General features: G+C 45.8%; 1 protein-coding gene across 1 annotated transcript; it reads right to left on the bottom strand.

The window, feature by feature from the left end:
- Window positions 1–17,445: 17,445 nt before the first annotated feature.
- Window positions 17,446–19,357, bottom strand: LOC132344036 (lingual antimicrobial peptide). Its single transcript, XM_059882324.1, has 2 exons — window positions 19,161–19,357; window positions 17,446–17,640 (listed from the first exon to the last, which is right to left on the bottom strand). The coding sequence occupies exons 1-2, from the start codon at window positions 19,216–19,218 to the stop codon at window positions 17,504–17,506; spliced, it is 195 nt and encodes a 64-aa protein (XP_059738307.1). The 5' UTR covers window positions 19,219–19,357; the 3' UTR covers window positions 17,446–17,503.
- Between the last annotated feature and the right edge of the window lie 1,495 nt (window positions 19,358–20,852).

The raw sequence follows: 20,852 nt of genomic DNA, 5'->3' as shown, positions 1-20,852 counted from the left end.
CTCCTAAACAAGTTCTTGCATAGACCACAATCAGGTGAGCCTTTCTGGGCTAGAGTATTTCTTAATACAGGTAATTCATCGGTGTATTCTTGAGTGAGAAGCTCCAAAGCATACCAGATAAAGGCCTTCCCAGGTGGCCCTACTGAGAAAGAGCCCACCTGCCAATGCAGGAGATGCGGTTTTGATCCCTGGGTCGGGAAGATCCCCTGGAGAAGGGAATGGCAACCCACTCTGGTATGTTTGCCTGGAGAATCCCATGGACAGAGGAGCCTGGTGGGCGACAGTACATGGGGTCGCAAAGAGTGGATCACAACCGAGTGACTAAACAACTGGACCTGCTTGGTTAGTGACTTCTGAGCGGAACTGACCTTTCCCTTCAGGGCTGGGGCCTTAATCCCAAGCTCGAGAGTCTTAAGAGCGCTTTGCTAGGACACGGGACCAGCAGCACCCACGGTGGTGGCTGCTCCTCGGAGGTGGGGGGGATGTGATCAGAGCACGCGGGCCCTCCCGGGTTGGCGTCGTTTCAGCGAGAATTCACTTTGGCTCTTTGAAGATGCTAAGATCCGGAGGCGCTGTCACCACAGCACAGCCTGGACATGCTGTATCCTGAGGAGGGCTGTCGGCAAAATGCAAGACACCCAGTTTAGCTTGGATTGCAGGTGAGCAACACATAACCTTGTAGGATAAGTATGTCCCGACGGATGCACAGATCACACTTGAGCTAAAGGATTTGTTGATTTCATGTAATTCAGTAAGTACATTAGTTGTCTGGGACTGTTGAATATTTAATAAAACAAGGGCTTTGGAGTCAAAGCCACTTGGGCTTGAGTTCAAGTGCTCCCTACATTCAATCTGCACTCCTTTGAACAAATTACTTGATTTCTTAATCCCATCTTGTAAAATGGCCTACCCGATAAATATTGCTATGAGGAATATATTTGGGATAAGACATTAAAAGTTTCATCGTTTCAGTCAAAGAGGAAGTTCAGTTCAGTTCAGGCTCTCAGTCGTGTCTGACTCTTTGTGACCCCATGAATCGCAGCACGCCAGCCCTCCTTGTCCATCACCAACTCCCAGAGTTCACTCAAACTCATGCCCATCGAGTCCGTGATGCCATCCAGCCCTCTCATCCTCTGTCGTCCCCTTCTCGTCCTGCCCCCACCCCCCATCCCTGCCAGCATCAAAGGCTTTTCCAATGAGTCAGCTCTTCGCATGTGCTGGCCAAAGTATTGGACCTTCAACTTCAGCATCAGTCCTTCCAATGAACACCCAGGACTTGTCTCCTTGAGGATGGACTGGTTGGATCTCCTTGCAGTCCAAGGGACTCTCAGGAGTCTTCTCCAACACCACAGTTCAAAAGCAGCAACTCTTCGGCACTCAGCTTCCTTCACAGTCCAACTCTCACATCCATACCTGACCACTGGAAAAACCATAGCCTTGACTAGACGGACCTTTGTTGGCAAAGTGGTATCTCTGCTTTTCAATATACCATCTACGTTGGTCATACCTTTCCTTCCACGGAGTAAGCGTCTTTTAATTTCATGGTTGCAGCCACCATCTGCAGTGATTTTCGAGCCCCAAAATACAAAGTCTGGCACTCTTTCCACTGCTTCCCCATCTCTTTGCCATGAAGTGATGGGACCAGATACCATGATCCTTGTTTTCCGAATGCTGAGGTTAAAGCCCACTTATTCACGCTCCGCTTTCACTTTCATCAAGAGGCTTTTTAGTTCCTCTTCACTTTCTGCCATAAGGATGGTGTCATCTGCATATCTGAGGTTATTGATATCTCTCCCGGCAATCTTGATTCCAGCTTATGCTTCTTCCAACCCAGCATGTCTCATGATGTACTCTGCATATAAGTTAAACAAGCAGGGTGACATTAGACAGCCTTGACGTACCGTGCTCTTTTTCCTATTTGGAACCATTCCGTTTTTCCATGTCCGGTTCTGACTGTTGCTTCCTGACCTGCATACAGGTTTCTCAAGAGGCCGGTCACGTGGCCTGGTATTCCCATCTCTTTCAGAATGTTCCACAGTTTATTGTGATCCACACAGTCAAAGGCTTTGGCATAGTCAAGAAAGCAGACATAGATGTTTTTCTGGAACTCTCTTGCTTTTGCGATGATCCAGCGGATGTTGGCAATTTGAACTCTGGTTCCTCTGCCTTTTCTAAAACCAGCTTGAACATCTGGAAGTTCACGGTTCATGCACTGCTGAAGCCTGGCTTGGAGAATTTTGAGCACTGCTTAACTGACGTGTGAGATGAGTGCAATGGTGTGTTGGTTTGAGCATTCTTTGGCATTACCCTTCTTTGGGATTGGAAGTGGTCAACATGATTTACCATTCTTAGTGTTACTGTTAGTCACATGGAAATCGTTTGCAAGCCGTAAAGGCCCCTGTAAATGTTTTCTATCACCGTTACAATTTATGGGTTTACCACCAACTAGTTAAGGGCAATCGTGGGAGGCTATTTTTCACATCTTTAAGCTTCTCTTTCATTATTTGTAGAATGGAGCATGTCGCATATGCTATGCTTCTCTCAGATTTGATATTATTCCCTTTAGCACATCCCTGGATGAGGAACCAACTTCACCTTCCCTACTCTAGGCTCCAAGCTCATCCACCATATCTTCCGACCAGTTGCCTCTGCCACTTAACCCGATGTTGTCTGGATAAGACACACAAGTAAGAGGAAGGGAAGGTACAGTGGCTTCATGATGGGAAAGGAGTTTTCAGAACTGCAAGTAGAACCAGTGTCTGGTGGCTCACCTGAATCGGGGCAGGCGGTCTGGCAGAGAGTTTGAAAATTTCAGCTGGAAAGAAAGTGCTTTGATCCTACCAGACATGTTCAGCTCGGCCTGGGCCTAATTTGAGGATGTTTCGTCTATGGACACATGGTCCAAGTGTTTGCCTGTCGTAAAGGAAGTGGTTTGCAGGATGTCAGGATTTCCACATTGACTCTCACTTCTGCTTATGGCTCTGAGGCTTGGTGCATTTGTTGGAGACAAATCCTTGAACATTGCATTCTGTTGGAAAATTATGCACTTTTTTCCACCTTTTTTTCATGTCTCTGCATCTGTCCATTTCTCCTTTCAGAATAAACACCCTCAATCCATGGGTCCCAAAGAGTTGGACACGACTCATTGACTGAACAACAACAACCCAACACACATACACCTTTGACCGTCCAAAAGGAATTTTGGAAATTAAAATGATCTTGTTTCACTCTCAACATTTCTTTTTTATTTTTCTTTCTTTTTCTTTTTTTACTATCATTTTCAGAGAGGATTGAACCCTCCTAAACAAGTTCTTGCATAGACCACTCAGGTGAGCCTTTATGGGTTAGCGTATTTCTTAATACAGGTAATTCATCAGTGTATTCTTGAGTGAGAAGCACCAAAGCATACCAGATAAAGGCCTTCCCAGGTGGCCCTACTGAGAAAGAGCCCACCTGCCAATGCAGGAGATGCGGTTTTCATCCCTGAGTCGTGAAGACCCTGGATCTTCTTCCCTGGAGAAGGGAATGGCAACCCACTCTGGTATGTTTGCCTGGAGAATCCCATGGACAGAGGAGCCTGGTGGGCGACAGTACATGGGGTCGCAAAGAGTGGATCACAACCGAGTGACTAAACAACTGGACCTGCTTGGTTAGTGACTTCTGAGTGGATCTGACCTTTCCCTTCAGGGCTGGGGCCTTAATCCCAAGCTCGAGAGTCCTAAGAGCGCTTTGCTAGGACATGGGACCAGCAGCACCCATGGTGGTGGCTGCTCCTTGGGGGTGGGGGGGGTCTGATCAGAGCACCTAAGCCCTCCCAGGTTGCCGTCATTTCAACGAGAATTCACTTTGGCTCTTTGAAGATGCTAAGATCCGGAGGTGCTTTCACCACAGCACAGCCTGGACATGCTGTATCCTGAGGAGGGCTGCCGGCAAAATGCAAGACACCCAGTTTAGCTTGGATTGCAGGTGAGCAACACATAACCTTGTAGGATAAGTATGTCCCGACGGATGCACAGATCACACTTGAGCTAAAGGATTTGTTGATTTCATGTAATTCAGTAAGTACATTAGTTGTCTGGGACTGTTGAATATTTAATAAAACAAGGGCTTTGGAGTCAAAGCCACTTGGGCTTGAGTTCAAGTGCTCCCTACATTCAATCTGCACTCCTTTGAACAAATTACTTGATTTCTTAATCCCATCTTGTAAAATGGCCTACCCGATAAATATTGCTATGAGGAATATATTTGGGATAAGACATTAAAAGTTTCATCGTTTCAGTCAAAGAGGAAGTTCAGTTCAGTTCAGGCTCTCAGTCGTGTCTGACTCTTTGTGACCCCATGAATCGCAGCACGCCAGCCCTCCTTGTCCATCACCAACTCCCAGAGTTCACTCAAACTCATGCCCATCGAGTCTGTGATCCCATCCAGCCCTCTCATCCTCTGTCATCCCCTTCTTGTCCTGCTCTGGGGGGAGCTGCCCCTGAGAACGGGTCCTTTGTCCGAAGGACACAGTTCTGGGAGCTGCCTCAATCCTTCAGGTTTTCCTTGCAAACATAGGTCTCTGTCCCGCCACACCAGAGATTAGGCACTTATTTACTGCAGGAACCTGGAGTTCTGTTCAAACTTCTCACACACAGAGAAGTCTTATCTGTTGTAAGAATTAATAACAGGGTGCCATTCCCATGCTCCCAAGATTTCTTGTGACTGTTTGTAAGATGTGTAGGTCAAACAAAGAAAATGTTAACTGTCTTGTCTTTCTCACCCTCTTCTGTATAAATATGAGATGCTGAATAAAGTTGGTGTCAGACTGCTTCCCTTTGTGAAGACGTGTCTGAACCTCTCGACCCCATCTTTGTTGTAGATTTCTCTTGTTTTAGTTTCTTTTCTCAGCCCCGCCGTGCACGTTCTCGGGACCTGATCGACTTTGCCGGCTGGCACTGCCAGGTGGCGCCCGAAACAGGGACTCGGGAATCGGAGCGGGAAGACGGCCGCTGCCCACCAAGATTGAGGTAAGTGACAAGGAATTCCTAATTAATTAAAGTAAAAGGGCAGGGAGTGTTACTGTCGAAAGTAATAAATCATGGGACAAGGCAATAGCTGCCAGTTATTTGTACATATGTTGAAAACTATGTTAAAAGGTAGGTGAATTCATGTAAATAAGTTACAGCTAGAGAAGTTTTTACTTTTTATAGAGGAGGTTTGTCCCTGGTTTCCAGAGGAAGGAACAGTTAGTCTGGAAACTTGGAAAAAGGTAGGAAAACAATTGCAGACATATTACTCCTTACATGGTCCCAATCGTGTTCCTGTGGACTCTCATAAGAGACTGTCTGGATCCTGAACATGAGGGACATAAAATTCAAACGGCTCTCAGGGATTCCACAGGACCCGAAGTTGCAGAGCCTTCTGCCCCTCCACCTGAGCCACTTTATGCTGTGCCTGAGGGAACAGCTTGTAGGGCTGGAGGGAGTGATGATGTGTTAAGCTCTGATGAACAGGAAGAGTTAAATGAACAAGCAGCTCAGTACCATAGACAGGATGTGCTTTGGGAGATGATGGTTAGCATGCAATCCCCCTCGGGAAAAGGGGAATTAAAGCATTCAGGGCTTTCTGAAGAACAGCTGGAGAATTTAATTCAGAAGATTGTTATAGCAGTAAAGAAGGATGCACAGAGAGGCTCCCACTCCAGCCAGCCTGTGCCTCCAGCATGCCCTCCCTCGGTTCTTGCTGGACTCGATCCACCTCAGCCTTTTGTAGAACTGCGAGAGCTTATATCTATCCCTGCTTCTTTGCCCGGTGAAAACATAAAAATTAGAAGTGAGATATTATTATCTCCTCTTCAACAAGCGATTAAGCGAGCTAATGAAGAAGGAGAACATATTCCCGGGTTTTCAGGAATCTATCCAGTATTTGGAAATGCTCAACAGCAGAGGTATTATGAACCGCTGCCCTTTAAGCAACTTAAGCCAGATGAACCATATCAGGATTTTGTTGCCCGCCTGCTTGAGGCAATTGGTAAAGTGATAGGGGATGAGCAGGCAGGAATGGTGTTGGCTAAACAGCTTGCTTATGAGAATGCCAATTCGGCTTGTCAAGCTGCCTTGAGACCTTACAGGAAAAAGGGAGGCTTATCCAATTATGTATGGATTTATGCCGATATTGGCCCTTCGTATGTTCAAGACATAACTTTGGCCGCAACATTACAAGGAAAGACAGTCAAAGAAGTACTGTATCAACAACAAAAGTGAGATAAGGGATAAAATTTTGCAATTTGCTCACTATCACCAATTTCTCTTCCCAAAAATCGTTGTTTCTCAGCCCCTTGCTGATGCCCTAACTGTATGTACTGATGGCTCTTCTAATGGAATAGCTAGTTTGAGTATACAGGACAATACGGCCACCTGGCATACTAATTATAAGTCTGCTCAAGAAATAGAACTATTTGCCGTTTTTCAGGCTTTATTACAAATTTCTGCTCCATTAAATTTATATTCTGACAGTCAATATATCATAAGAGCCTTAAACACTATTGAGACTGTTCCATTTATTGGTACCCTGAATTCTACTATCCAAACTCTTTCATGATATACAACATTTAATTTGTTCCAGAGTTAATAAATGCTATTTTGGTCATATTCGTGCTCACTCTGGGCTTCCTGGACCTTTAGCACGAGGCAATGCTTTGGCTGATGAAGCTACACGTATGATATTTCCTTCATTGGAACAAATGGCAAAAACTTCTCACAGCTTACACCATCAAAACAGCAATAGCTTAAGACTTCAATTTGGTATTACTCGAGAAGCTGCCAGACAGATTGTTAAGCAATGTCAAACAAGTCCCCAATTTTTTAGCATCCCCCATTATGGAGTTAATCCCCGAGGATTGTTGCTAAATGATATATGGCAAATGGATGTTACCCATATTCCTGAATTTGGTCAACAAAAATCTGTTCATGTTACTATTGACACCTTCTCTGGCTTTTTACATGCCTCTCTACAATCCAGAGAAGCTAGCAAACATTATATAGCTCATTGCATTAAATGTTTTGCTGTTATGGGAACCCCTAAAACCATAAAAACAGACAATGGTCCAGGATACACTGGAAAAAATTTTCAACTCTTTTGTACACAATTGTCTATCTCACATAAAACGGGTATCCCTTATAATCCTCAAGGTCAAGGAATTATTGAACGGGCACATCAAACTCTCAAACATCAATTGCAAAAACTAAAGAAGGGGGAATTGTATCCCAATACCCCCTCCAACTCTCTAAACCATGCTTTATTTGTTCTAAATTTTTTACAATTGGATATATGTGACCGTTCAGCGGCACAGCGATTTTGGAACTTTGATGCGCAAACAATAAGACCTAAAGTCTTTGGGAAAGACCCACTTGTGGGAAAATGGTATGGACCAGATCCTGTTCTAATCTGGGGACGAGGGCATGTTTGTGTTTTCCCACAGGATGCCGAAGCGCCTCACTGGCTGCCAGAAAGGTTGGTACGCAAGGCAGAGACGATCTCTAGTAAACCACATGAGGAGATTGACGATTCAAGAGCATGATGAATTACCATCTCGGCAACAACTTCAGGCATTGATGCGAGAGGCACAGAATCGTGTTGCTGTGCAGGGCGATCCGATATCGCCTTTAAGCTTCCTGATAACCTTATTAATTATCTTAAATCAGATTAATACTGCACATTCTGAAGAATATTCAAATGCTTACTGGGCTTATTTTCCCGATCCTCCCCTTCTCCAACCAGTGGGCTGGGAGGGTCGGTCCATTCCCATATACACTAATGATACTGTAGCTTTGGGTGGTTTTTCAGATAAACATATTATTCCTAATCAAGTTAATTTCTCTTATCATGGAGTGTTTGATCGTTTACCTATTTGTCTGTCTAGATATTTTAATTCAACAGGATGTGTTTTTGTTGGGGAGTCAGGATATGCTGATTATGACAATGGTTGGAGCCTATATATTCCTGGAGTAACGAAAGAATCTGGAACTCCTCAACATCGTAATGGAACTGGTCCTTTAGATATCCCTTTCTGCGACTTTGGAACAAGGGGAAGAGTCACTGCTGCACCATGGAGACTGTGTCGAGATGGAACTGCTATGGTTTATAACATATTTGGGACAAATGAGTCATTGTGGGACTGGTCTCCAGACTTGGCCGGAAACCCTGGCACACTCAGTGCAAACTGCAACTTTTGTTAATAATCTGGCACAAAATGTATCCATTACCCTGGGGACTCAAGAAAATATTGACAAAAAGATAGAAGATCGATTGAATGCCCTTTATGATGTTGTAAAATTTTTAGGTGAAGAGGTTCAAAGTATAAAGTTGAGATTACGGGTACAATGTCATGCCGATTTTCGATGGATCTGTGTTACCCCCAAAAAATATAATGGTAGTATAACTGCTTGGGATAAGGTGAAAGCTCATTTAGAAGGAATTTGGCATAATGAAAATATTTCCTTAGATTTGCTGCATCTACATCAGGAAATAATGAACATTGAAAATGCGCCTAGACCTGATTTGGATGTTGCAAAAAGAGCTGAGTTTTTTGTTAAAGAACTTTTTCGATATGTACCTACTGTCAATAGTATTTGGTACTTGGGAGTGGCCATAGGAGGACTCTTCTTAATAATTTTAACTGTTTTATTTCTTGCACTTTGTTTAATTAAAAAACTAATTGATGATCTATGGATGATAAAGGCTTCCGTCTATGGAAATGGTCTGCGGTTAAAGGAACATAAGCGTGCGCCTATATAAAAAGAAAGGGGGAGATGCAGGGAGCTGCCCGTGAGAACGGGGTCCTTTGTCCGAAGGACACAGCTCTGGGAGCTGCCTCAGTCCTTGAGGGTTTGCTTGCAAACATAGGTCTCTGTCCCACCACCCCAGAGGTTAGGCACTTATTTACTGCAGGCACCTGGAGTTCTGTGCAAACTTCTCACGCACAGAGAAATGTTATCTGGTGTAAGAAATAATAACAGGGTGCCATTCCCATGCTCTCAAGATTTCTTGTGACTGTTTGTAAGATGTGTAGGTCAAACGAAGAAAATGTTAACTGTCTTGTCTTTCTCACCCTCTTCTGTATAAATATGAGATGCTGAATAAAGTTGGTGTCAGACTGAATCCATTCGTGGAGACGTGTCTGAACCTCTCGACCCCATCTTTGTTGTAGATTTCTCTTGCTTTAGTTTCTTTTCTCAGCCCTGCTGTGCACATACTCGGGACCTGATCGACTTTGCTGGCTGGCACCAGCACTGCCCCCCATCCCTCCCAGCATCAAAGTCTTTTCCAATGAGTCAGCTCTTCGCATGTGCTGGCCAAAGTATTGGACCTTCAACTTCAGCACCAGTCCTTCCAATGAACACCCAGAACTTGTCTCCTTGAGAATGGACTGGTTGGATCTCCTTGCAGTCCAAGGGACTCTCAGGAGTCTTCTCCAACACCACAGTTCAAAAACATCAATTCTTCAGCACTCAGCTTTCTTCACAGTCCAACTCTCACATCCATACATGGCCACTGGAAAAGCCATAGCCTTGACTAGACAGACCTTTGTTGGCAAAGTGATATCTCTGCTTTTCAATATACCATCTACGTTGGTCATACCTTTCCTTCCACGGAGTAAGCGTCTTTTAATTTCATGGTTGCAGCCACCATCTGCAGTGATTTTCGAGCCCCAAAATACAAAGTCTGGCACTCTTTCCACTGCTTCCCCATCTCTTTGCCGTGAAGTGATGGGACCAGATACCATGATCTTAGTTTTCGGAATGCTGAGGTTAAAGCCCACTTATTCACGCTCCGCTTTCACTTTCATCAAGAGGCTTTTTAGTTCCTCTTCACTTTCTGCCATAAGGATGGTGTCATCTGCATATCTGAGGTTATTGATATTTCTCCCGGCAGTCTTGATTCCAGCTTCTTCCATGCTTCTTCCAGCCCAGCATGTCTCATGATGTACTCTGCATATAAGTTAAACAAGCAGGGTGACATTAGACAGCCTTGACGTACCGTACTCTTTTTCCTATTTGGAACCGTTCCGTTTTTCCATGTCCGGTTCTGACTGTTGCTTCCTGACCTGCACACAGGTTTCTCAAGAGGCCGGTCACGTGGCCTGGTATTCCCATCTCTTTCAGAATGTTCCACAGTTTATTGTGATCCACACAGTCAAAGGCTTTGGCATAGTCAAGAAAGCAGACATAGATGTTTTTCTGGAACTCTCTTGCTTTTGCGATGATCCAGCGGATGTTGGCAATTTGAACTCTGGTTCCTCTGCCTTTTCTAAAACCAGCTTGAACATCTGGAAGTTCACGGTTCATGCACTGCTGAAGCCTGGCTTGGAGAATTTTGAGCACTGCTTAACTGACGTGAGATGAGTGCAATGGTGTGTTGGTTTGAGCATTCTTTGGCATTACCCTTCTTTGGGATTGGAAGTGGTCAACATGATTCACTATTCTTAGTGTTGCTGTAAGTCACATGGAAATCGTTTGCAAGTCATAAAGGCCCCTGTAAATGTTTTCTATCACCATTACAATTTACGGGTTTACCACCAGCTAATTAAGGGCAATCGTGGGAGGCTATTTTTCACGTCTTTAAGCTTCTCTTTCATTATTTGTAGAATGGAGCATGTCGCATATCCTATGCTTCTCTCAGATTTGATATTATTCCCTTTAGCACATCCCTGGATGAGGAACCAACTTCACCTTCCCTACTCTAGGCTCCAAGCTCATCCACCATATCTTCCGACCAGTTGCCTCTGCCACTTAACCCGATGTTGTCTGGATAAGACACACAAGTAAGAGGAAGGGAAGGTACAGTGGCTTCATGATGGGAAAGGAGTTTTCGGAATTGCAAGTAGAACCAGTGTCTGGTGGCACACCTGAATCGGGGCAGGCGTTCTGGCAGAGAGTTTGAAAATTTCAGCTGGAAAGAAAGTGCTTTGATCCTACCAGACATGTTCAGCTGGGCCTGGGCCTAATTTGAGGATGTTTCATCTATGGACACATGGTCCAAGTGTTTGCCCATCGTAAAGAAAGCGGGGGTAGGAAGTCAGTGTTTCCACTATGATTCTCACTTTTGCTTATGCCTCTGAGGTCTGGTGCATTTTGGGGGGAAAAATCATTAAACATTGAATTCTGTTAGAAAATTATTCATTTATTTTTTCACCTTTATTTCATGTCTCTGCATCTGTCCATTTCTCCTTTCAGAATAAACACCCTCAATCCATGGGTCGCAAAGAGTTGGACACGACTGATTCACTGAACAACAACACAACACACATACACCATTCACAATCGAAAAATGAGAAGGAATTTTGGAAATTAAAATGATCTTTTTTCACTCTGAACATTTTTTTTTTTTTTTTGCTACCATTTACAGAAAGAATTGATCCTACCTAAGCAAGCTCTTGCATTGACCACAATCATGTGAGGCTTTATGCGCTGGAGTATTTCTTAATCCAGGTAGTTCATCAACGTATTCTTGAGTGAAAATCCCCAAACGATACCAGACAAGGGGCTTCCCAGGTGGCCCTAGTGACAAAGAGCCCACCTGCCAATGCAGGAGATGCAGTTTTGATCCCTGGGTTGGAAAGATCCCCTGGAGACGGGAATAACAACCCACTCCAGTATCCTTGCCTGGAGAATCCCATGGACAGAGGAGCCTGGTGGGCTACAGTCCATGGGGTCATAAAGATTTGGACACAACTGAAGTGACTTGGCACACATGCATACCAGGTAAATCATTGATATTTTTCTCCATGTCTTCCTTCTCTCCACTTGGTTTTGCCTTACATGTTCATACCTCTCTTTTTCTTTATATGTAAGTCTCCAAAGTAACAAGTCCTGTTTTATTATCTCACAATCTCAGCACCTAGAACAGTGCCTGGCATAGAGCAGGTAGTCAAACATTTGTTTCTATGAATAGGTAGTAGTATGGAAGAGTCAACATATAGGTGAATGAATAAATGGATATGAATGGAGGGAATGAGGGAGGGAAGGAGAAAAGATAGGAAGCTTGGGCATAATCCTTAGGGTTTTGAGGGTCTGGAGAGAGCCCATTAAGTTGCTTTATCTCAAAGTGTTCCCAAGCATAAGCACCCACTCAACCACTCCCAACCAACAGGTCAAAGCAGTTCATAATATGTCATGGTCTCTAGCCTTCACTCACCCACCTCTCTTCCATCTTACGTGAACTATATGTTCTGATATTTTTCTCTCTGTCCTGAGGCAACTTAGCAACAAAATGTTTTCACTTTTAATCTTTTGATCAGCATTTGAATCTTTCACTAAGTGGAGATCTATTTTAGCTTAGTGACATCAACCTAAAAATAGAGTGTAGCAAGCTGTTTAAATAAGTCTTACTTAATTCTACAGAATAGCTGTGAGGGTTTTACTTCCTTGGTCCCAGTAACAGTACTTTTATAATAATGGAAAAGAAAGTATAGCCTACAGGCAATTGGCCACATTTCTCTCTTGCACTTTTATACTGAAAGTGACCCTTACACATCAATTCCCATGCTCTCTTCAACCACAGATGTCTCTCTCTCTTCTGGAAACCTACCTTGAAGTTCTGCAGTTCTGCCCTTCTCAGGGGGACTGCGGCAGAGACACCTGGGAGCCCCTGTCCATGGCTACACGATTAGAGGCCAGGTCAACAAAGGGTGGAGGAAGGGGTGAGTGAGGTCACACAGGATGCATCCTGATCCCCGTTGGCAGGAGTCATCCTGGCGGAGAGGTGGGGAACCAGCCAGACTCGGTGGCATTGTTGCCACTGAAATCTTGGTTTTCTCTGCCCATGGGGGCCAAATAAAATTTGCAGAGACAGAGTTTGGGTCAAACAGAAAGATGGCTTTAACCCTTAAGCCTGCAGAAGGGAGAACACAATTGGTTCTTGCCTCAAGGAGCCTGTCTCCCCTCCATCGGGAATCCAGGGGATCAAACAGTTGGGGCTCACAGTCAGGCGTTGGAGACACAGGACAAAAGTGTAAGGGTCCTGAATTCTCTCTTTTTGCACTCTTTGGAAACAGTCACTAGGCCAGTGTCAGGTAGCTAGGTATTTGGGTCTGGCAGTTGGTCCCTGTGCTTGGGTCCATTGTCCTTTGAGGATTTCCTGGTGCCTTTCTTCCTGTAATACAAAAGGGGGAAAGCAAACCACTAGGGGTGGCTTCCAAAGAGAGTGCATCATAAAGTTAAGCATCAACAAGAGGTTAAAATAGAGCAAAGAGAGGTACCAAACTACAAGGGGAGGTTTATGATGCCATAAAGTTAAGTATCAGGACGTGGCTAGAATAAGTTAAGGAATCATAGATGCAGAGTGTGGCTCCTGCAGAGTTAGAGGGCAACAGGTACAGATGTAGTTTGCATAATATGTTAGTCTTCTGAAAAGAAGAAACTTAGTTATCAATGCAGACTGCTGATTGCTAGCCAAGTAGCACTCAAAATCCTCCAAGCTAGGCTTCAACAGTACATGAACTGAGAGCTTCCATATGTACAAGCTAGATTTAGAAAAGTCAGAGGAACCAGAGATCAAATTGCTAGGATCTGTTGGACCATAGCAAAAGCAAGACATTTCCAGAAAACATCTACTTCTGCTTCCTCTACTATGCTCAAGCCTTTGACTGTGTGGATCACAATAAACTGTGGAAAATTCTGAAGGAGATGGACCACCTGACCTGCCTCCTGCAAAACCTGTATGCAGCTCAAGAAGCAACACTTAGAACCAGACATGGAAAAACAGATTGGTTCCAACTGGGAAAGTAGTAAGTCAAGGCTGTATATTGTCACCTGCTTATTTAACTTCTGTGCAGAGTTCATCATGTGAAATGCCAGGCTGGATGAAACACAAGCCGGATCGGGATTGCTGGGAGAAATATCAATAACCTCATATTGTTGATGATACCACCATTATGGCAGAAATTGAAGAGGAACTTAAGAGCCTCTTGATGAAGGTGAAAGCAGAGAGTGGAGAAAGCTGACTTAAACTTGACATTCCAAAAACTAAGATCATGGCATCTGATACCATCATTTCATGGCAAATAGATGGGGAAACAGTGGAAGCAATAGATGACTTTATTTTTTCGGGTCCAAAATCACAGCAGATGGTGATTGCAGCCATGAAATTAAAAGACACTTGCTCCTTGTAAGAAAAGCCATGACCAACCTAGACAGCTTATTAAAAAGCAGAGACATTACTTTGCCAACAAAGGTCCATCTAGTCAAAGCTATGGTTTTTCCTGTAGTCATGTATGGATGTGAGAGTTGGACTATAAAGAAAGCTGAGCATGGAAGGATTGATGCTATTGAACTGTGATGTTGGAGAAGTCTCTTGAGAGTCCCTTAGACTGCAAGGAGATCCAACCAGTCCATCCTAAAGGAAATCATTCCTATATATTCATTGGATGGACTGATGCTGAAGCTGAAACTCCAATACTTCGGCCACCTGATGGGAAGAAGTAACTCATTTGAAAAGGCCCTGATGCTGGGAAAGATTGAAGGTGGGAGGAGAAGGGGATGACAGAGGATGAGATGGTTGGATGGCATCACTGACTTGATGGACATGAGTTTGAATAACCTCCGAGAGTTATTGATGGACAGGGAGGCCTGGCATGCTGCAGTCCTTGGGGTCGCAAAGAGTTGGATATGACTGTAGCATATGAGATCTTAGTTCCCTGACCAGGGATGAACCCATGCCCCTTGCATTGGCAGCTGGAGTTTTAACCACTGGACCACCAGGGAAGTCCCTGCTTTTAGTTTTTGTAGCTGCACTAGACGGGGGCAAGAGGTAGAGAGGGTTTGGGTCTCACCCCTGAGTAAGCATGAGAAATGAGACCCAGGACCCAGGTGGAAAGGCTGACCTTGGACCAGTGCATGAGCCCATTTGGTTCATGACTTACATGGGAAAGCCATCGTCTTCTCTGTGCTGAAATGACACGAGCATTCCTCCCATGCAGGAGTCCAACATGACACCCAGAAATGTTATAGCAGTAAAACATCAACAGATACAAGAATGCAACTTAAAAGTAAGTAGAAATTAAAAACTGAAATCCCAACAAAGAATATGATCAAAATTTAATATAAACAGTACCACCAAACCACACTTAATGGCAGATAAGCATTCCATGATAATAAAACAAACTAAAAATAAAGGATAAAAGGGATACAAGATATATGAGGTGTAAGACTGAGTCCCAAATACAACCTTCGAGATGAAGAAGAGTTGGCAGATGCACCATGAGCATTTCTGTGAAAAAAGAAATATAAAGTTGAGTAAAATGTTGACAGCTGTTATCATTTTTTTCCTCCATTAAACACACACAGGTTTGTCTCTTTTGAGCTGCTAATTTTAGGCTCAAGGCATGATTTTAAGCTACTGCTGTATTGATTTCCTGTTGCCACTGTAGCAAATTGCCACAAGCTATGTGGCTTAAAGGAACACATACTTGTTATTGTAGTTCTGAGGATCCAAAGTCCCAAATGGGTCTCATTGGCTTCAAATCACAGTGTCAGCAGCATGCCGTTCCTTCTGGAGGCTTGCTTCCTTCTCACGCTTAGAAGCTGCCTGCCCTCCTTGGCTTATGGCCCCTTCTGCACGTCAATGTGAGCCGGGGCTGGTTTAGCCTCTCAGCGTGCATCTCTGACACTGGTCTGCATCACTCCTCCACGTCTAAGGCTCCTTGTAGTGAGATGGCATTGGGCACAGCCATATACTCCACGTCATTTCCCTATCTTAAGGCCGAATGATTAGGTACCTTAATTCCAAGTGTGCTGTAATTCTCACTTGTCATGTGTCTGCCCTTTCAGGCTACTGAAACAGAAACACGATAGGCCAGGTGGCTCTTTTTTTGCACTTGTTTTTTGACTGAAGGATGATTGCTTTACAGAATTTTGTGGTTTTCTGTCATAGAAAAACAAGAATCATCCATGGGTTCACCCATGCCCCCTCCCTCCTGAAACTTCGTCCCATTTCCTTTCCCATCCCACTCTTCTAGCTGGTCTCAGAGACCCTGTTTGAGTTTCCTGAGTCACACAGCAAGTTCCTGCTGGCTATCTATTTTACATGTGGTATTGTAATAGGTGGTTTACTAACAACAGACCCTTGCTGCTGCTACTGCTAAGTCGCTTCAGTCGTGTCCGACTCTGTGCGACCCAAAGACAGCAGCCCACCAGGCTCCCCCGTCCCGGTGATTCTCCAGGCAAGAACCCTGGAGTGGGTTGTCGTTTCCTTCTCCAATGCAGGAAAGTGAAAAGTGAAAGTGAAGTCGCTCAGTCATTCCCGACTCTTAGCGACCCCATGGACTGCAGCCTACCAGGCTCCTCTGTCCATGGATTTTCCAAGCAAGAGTACTGGAGTGGGGTGCCATTGCCTTCTCTGACAACAGACCTGCACTTCTCAGTTTTGGAGGCTGGGAGCTCCACGATCAAGACAGAGCAGGTGGCTGGTGGACGGCGGTCTTCTCCCTGTGTCCTCAGAGGGCACAAGGGGTGAGCCATCTCTCTGGGGTCTCTTTCATAAAGGCCCTCATTCCACCCAGGAGGGTCCCACCCTCATGACCAAATCACCTCCCAAAGGCCCTGTCTCCTAACACCATCCCCTTGGTGACCTCAGCTTGCACTGAGGGAAGAGTTAGTGCAAAGACTGGAGGGCTGCTCACACATACAGTGTGCACCAGCAAGGCTCTTGGTTTAACTAGCAAACCCTCTGAAGAAACTGCAAGCAGGCTGAGGTCAGCATGCTCGCCCTGCCCCCTGCGGTCTCTGTGTTCTGTGCTGTGTTGTCTTCATTGAATTGTGCTTTCCACAGGACTTGTTTTTCCATAGCATCTAGTTGTATCATACCATGTACACACAGAGAGACATTGTTTGTCCATGTCAACTCTGTCATTCAGTTGATGACAATTTGTGAAGCAATGTCTCGTCTCAATGCCCTGCACTTACAGGAATAGGAAAAGTCTATGCCTATAGAGATCTTATAGCCCAAAAGGGAATCAGAAGTGTATCCATGTGCGCACAAGGCAGGAGTAAGAAGCACAAACCAAATGGAAGTGAGGGCTGCAGGGGGGCAGAGGAGGGGGGTTTCCTCCTGGAGCAGGGGCTGGGGCTTTCCTATGGGACTGGTGTGCTGGTGATTCTGGACCCCTGGGGTGCATGTTTGAGGGGAGATGAGGGGCAGGACAGGGTGCCCTGGGCTGGGAAGCAGGAAGGACGGCAGACAGAGGGGCTGGGGAAGGTCAGGCCCCCAAGGAACAGGGGGTCACACCCCTGGGAGCACAGAGCATCCCATCACGATTCCCCAAAGGTTCGCGTGGGGAGATCAGAGAGCATCCTCAGGGCTTTCAGAATTCACCTGGGATCAGACACCACACAACAACCTCAGTGACCAGTGGGCAAGATTCTTTAACTTTGAACAAAATTTATTCTGGTTTAAATTTTAGATGCTTTGTCAAAGGGCGCAGTTTCTATCTCCGCATCAGTCCCGGCCGCATCTTCGCCTTCTTTTACCACGACCTGCAGCATTTTACTCGGGGCCCGAAACAGGTGCCAATCTGTCTCATGCTTCCAGGGCACCTGATCGGCAAACAGATGCCTTTATTCCTACGGCAGCTTAGAGGATTACTTATTCCTTGAGTAAATCCTAAAAAGACAATAAAGAGGGAAAAATGTGTCAGCAGGAAAGCGGCATCTCAAGAAGGCCATCTGTGTCCCCTCTGAGCGAGGCCCTGGGGCTTTCTGTGCTGAGATGTGGACACAGCCTCGTGACAACAAGATGTGAGTCCAGGACCCCGTGGACCAGCTTCCAGACAGACGCTGACCCTGCCCAGGTTCTGGTGGACCCTCCCGTTTCCAGAACCAGAGGCTGAGGGACTGGGGTGTGAGGACCCCAGTTGTGTGCGGGGTCAGCTCCACCATGAGGGCAAAGACATGGAAGCTCTGCTACATCCACCTTCCCGCTAGGAGTCAGAAGCAGCCCGCAGGTTCTATTTTCATCGTTTAGTTTTCCAACTCATGGAGTCAGTCAAGTAGTAGAGCTGAGATAGGAGGAAAAGATGCAGCTGAAAGTGTAAGAACTGTTTAAAGAGAACTTACTCTCAAAGTAACTTACAGCTGACAGTGACAATGGTTCAGAAAAAAAAAGTTTTGTATCATTGTCTCTACTGACTCAGAACGCTCTCAGCGCTGGTGCGAGTCAGCCCCTCTCCTCCTCCCTTTGTGGTTTCCTCCCAACCAGAGGCCTTCCCGTCCTCTCACACGCCTGACCAGGGGCCTTCCCGTCTTCCTCACAGGCCTTTTTCCTCTTGACCACAAGGCACCGCTGGTCCCTCTCTACTTCCCCGTCCAGGGATTGAACCCGGGCCCCGTGCACTGAAAGGCCACATTCCTTACACCCCTGTCCTCTCTCCCTGCCACTGTGCTAAGAGTTGGGTTACAGGCATAAACAACACTGATCAGACAAGGCCTTTTCAACTTGATTTTGACATCTAATCAGTTGTCTCAGGTCTCAACTTCCGCAACCTCTCCCTCCCTCCCTCCATCCCTCCTTCCTTCCTATATATTTTCATCCTATTTCTGGAAATATCAAGGGTAAGATGAAAATCAGACAGCCGATCCTGCACACTGCTTTGCATGTGCTGCCTCCCAGCTGTGGAGAGAGGGTCGCATCATCAGCGACGTGTCCTGGAGGACCTTCCTGCTGAGGAGACTCAGCACGGAGCGTCCCAACGGCAGATCCCGAAGCCCAGGCTTGGCCTGACTCTCCTCTGGACTTCTCTGGTCCCCCAGAGCCGCCACCCTTCAGATAGATTTATAAAGCGACATTCTGTGCTTCTGTCATGGGACAAAATCAAATTTCTTGCTTTTATGAAAAAGAAAAAAAGGAGAGTCACTTAACAGAGACATATTCTCTTTCCTCCTCATGAAACCAATGAGGAGACGGGCTCAGAAGCTTTGACTCGATAGAGTGGCTTAGAAACAACCAGGAATTTTGCAGGTCAGTTCTCAGCCCCCTCTCACTACTGAGGACTCAGCACTGGCTTCTCAGAAGCATCAAATATGGTGAGTTTAGTCTGACCTCGTGTGGATGGGGGTAGCAGGACAGAAGGAGGTAGAAACAGGAGAGAGAGCCCGCAGCTCCCCCCGGGGCTCCCACGAGCTCACCTGACCCAGCAGACAGGACCAGGAAGAGGAGCGCGAGGAGCAGGTGATGGAGCCTCATGCTGGTGTCCCAAGCTCTATGGCTGACGCTGGAGAAGACGCTGCACTTGCCACTTTATAAAGGTCCCAGGTTCCAGGAGGAATTCCGCTCTGGCTGTGGATTTGGTTATTAGGAACTGGTTAACTGAGCCTCTTCCCTGTATGTCATGGGAGTGTCCTTTATAGCATAAAGCAGGGGCACTCGTATGCTAAGAGGCTGTGGAAAGGCCAGGAATAGCTTTCCTGCTGCCCTTTTGACCAGAAGCTTCTCCCTGGCAGTCAGTTCAGCTGATGGGCAAGGGTGTGGCAAGGGGCACAGACGTGCCTGTTTCCCCTGGCAGGGGCACAGACTTCTTGCTGCACCTTTGCTTACCCGCTCTCCAGCCCCACCCTCGCCCTTGCAGGGCTTTGAATCTGCCCACTGTTTTCCTGTGCAGAAGGAAATGGTACCCCACTCCAGTACTCTTGTCTGGAAAAGTCCGTGGATGGAGGAGCCTGATGGGCTACAGTTCATGGGGTTGCAGAGAGTCAGACATGACTGGGAGACTTAACTTTCTTTATTTCTATAGTTCCTTTTGGGCTTGGACAAGCAGAAGCTGCAATCAAATTGCAGGGAAAAATACCAATAACCTCAAATATGCAGATGACACCACCATGACAGCAGAAAGTGAAGAGGAACTAAAAAGCCTCTTGATGAAAGTGGAAGAGGAAAGTGAAAAAGTTGGCTTAATGCTCAACATTCAGAAAACTAAGATCATGGCATCCGGTCCCATCATTTCATGGAAGATAGATGGGGAAACAGTGGAAACAGTGTCAGACTCTATTTTGCGGGGCTCCAAAATCACTGCAGATGGTGATTGCAGCTGTGAAATTAAAAGATACTTATTCCTTGAAAGGAAAGTTATGACCAACCTAGATACTATTTGAAAAGCAGAGATATTACTTTGCCAACAAAGGTCCGTCTAGTCAAGGCTATGGTTTTTCCAGTGGTCATGTGTGGATGTGAGAGTTGGACTATGAAGAAAGCTGAGCACCGAAGAATTGATGCTTTTGAACTGTGGTGTTGGAGAAGACTCTTGAGAGTCCCTTGGACTGCAAGGACATCCAACCAGTCCATCCTAAAGGAGATCACCCCTGGGTGTTCTTTGGAAGGACTGATGCTGAGGCTGAAACCCCAATCCTTTGGCCATGTCATGAGAAGAGCTGACTCATTGGAAAAGACCCTGCTTCTGGGAGGGATTGGGGGCAGGAGGAGAAGGGAACGACAGAGGATGAGATGGCTGGATGGCACAACTGATTCGATGGACATGAGTTTGAGTGAACTCTGGGAGTTGGTGATGGACAGGGAGGCCTGGTGTGCTGCAATTCATGGGGTTGCAAAGAGTCAGACATGACTGAGCGACTGAACTGAACTGAACTGATTGTTCCTATCGGAGAAGGAAATGGCAACCCACTCCAGTGTTCTTGCCTGGTGAGTCCCATGGACTGAGGAGCCTGGTGGGCTGCAGTCTACGGGGTTGCAGAGAGTCGGACATGACTAAGCAACTAACACATACACTGTTTCCATGAAAGGCTGTTTCAGGCCCAAATAGGGACTAACTCGTTCAGAGGCAGTTTCACTCCCTGGGCAAGACTTGCTGACTCCCAGCATCCGCA

Source organism: Bos taurus, chromosome 27, assembly GCF_002263795.3.
Source record: "Bos taurus isolate L1 Dominette 01449 registration number 42190680 breed Hereford chromosome 27, ARS-UCD2.0, whole genome shotgun sequence".
Taxonomy (NCBI): Eukaryota; Metazoa; Chordata; class Mammalia; order Artiodactyla; family Bovidae; genus Bos; species Bos taurus.
The sequence above is the reverse complement of the archived record's forward strand: the minus strand, read 5'-3'. Positions and strand labels throughout refer to the sequence as shown.

Bases quoted from the DNA above. Each gene is read 5' to 3' on its own strand.
- LOC132344036 (XM_059882324.1), bottom strand. From the start codon at position 19,218: ATGAGGCTCCATCACCTGCTCCTCGCGCTCCTCTTCCTGGTCCTGTCT. The intron at 17,641-19,160 runs GTGAGCTCGTGG...TTGTCTTTTTAG, and splicing joins GGTCCTGTCTGCTGGGTCAG to GATTTACTCAAGGAATAAGT.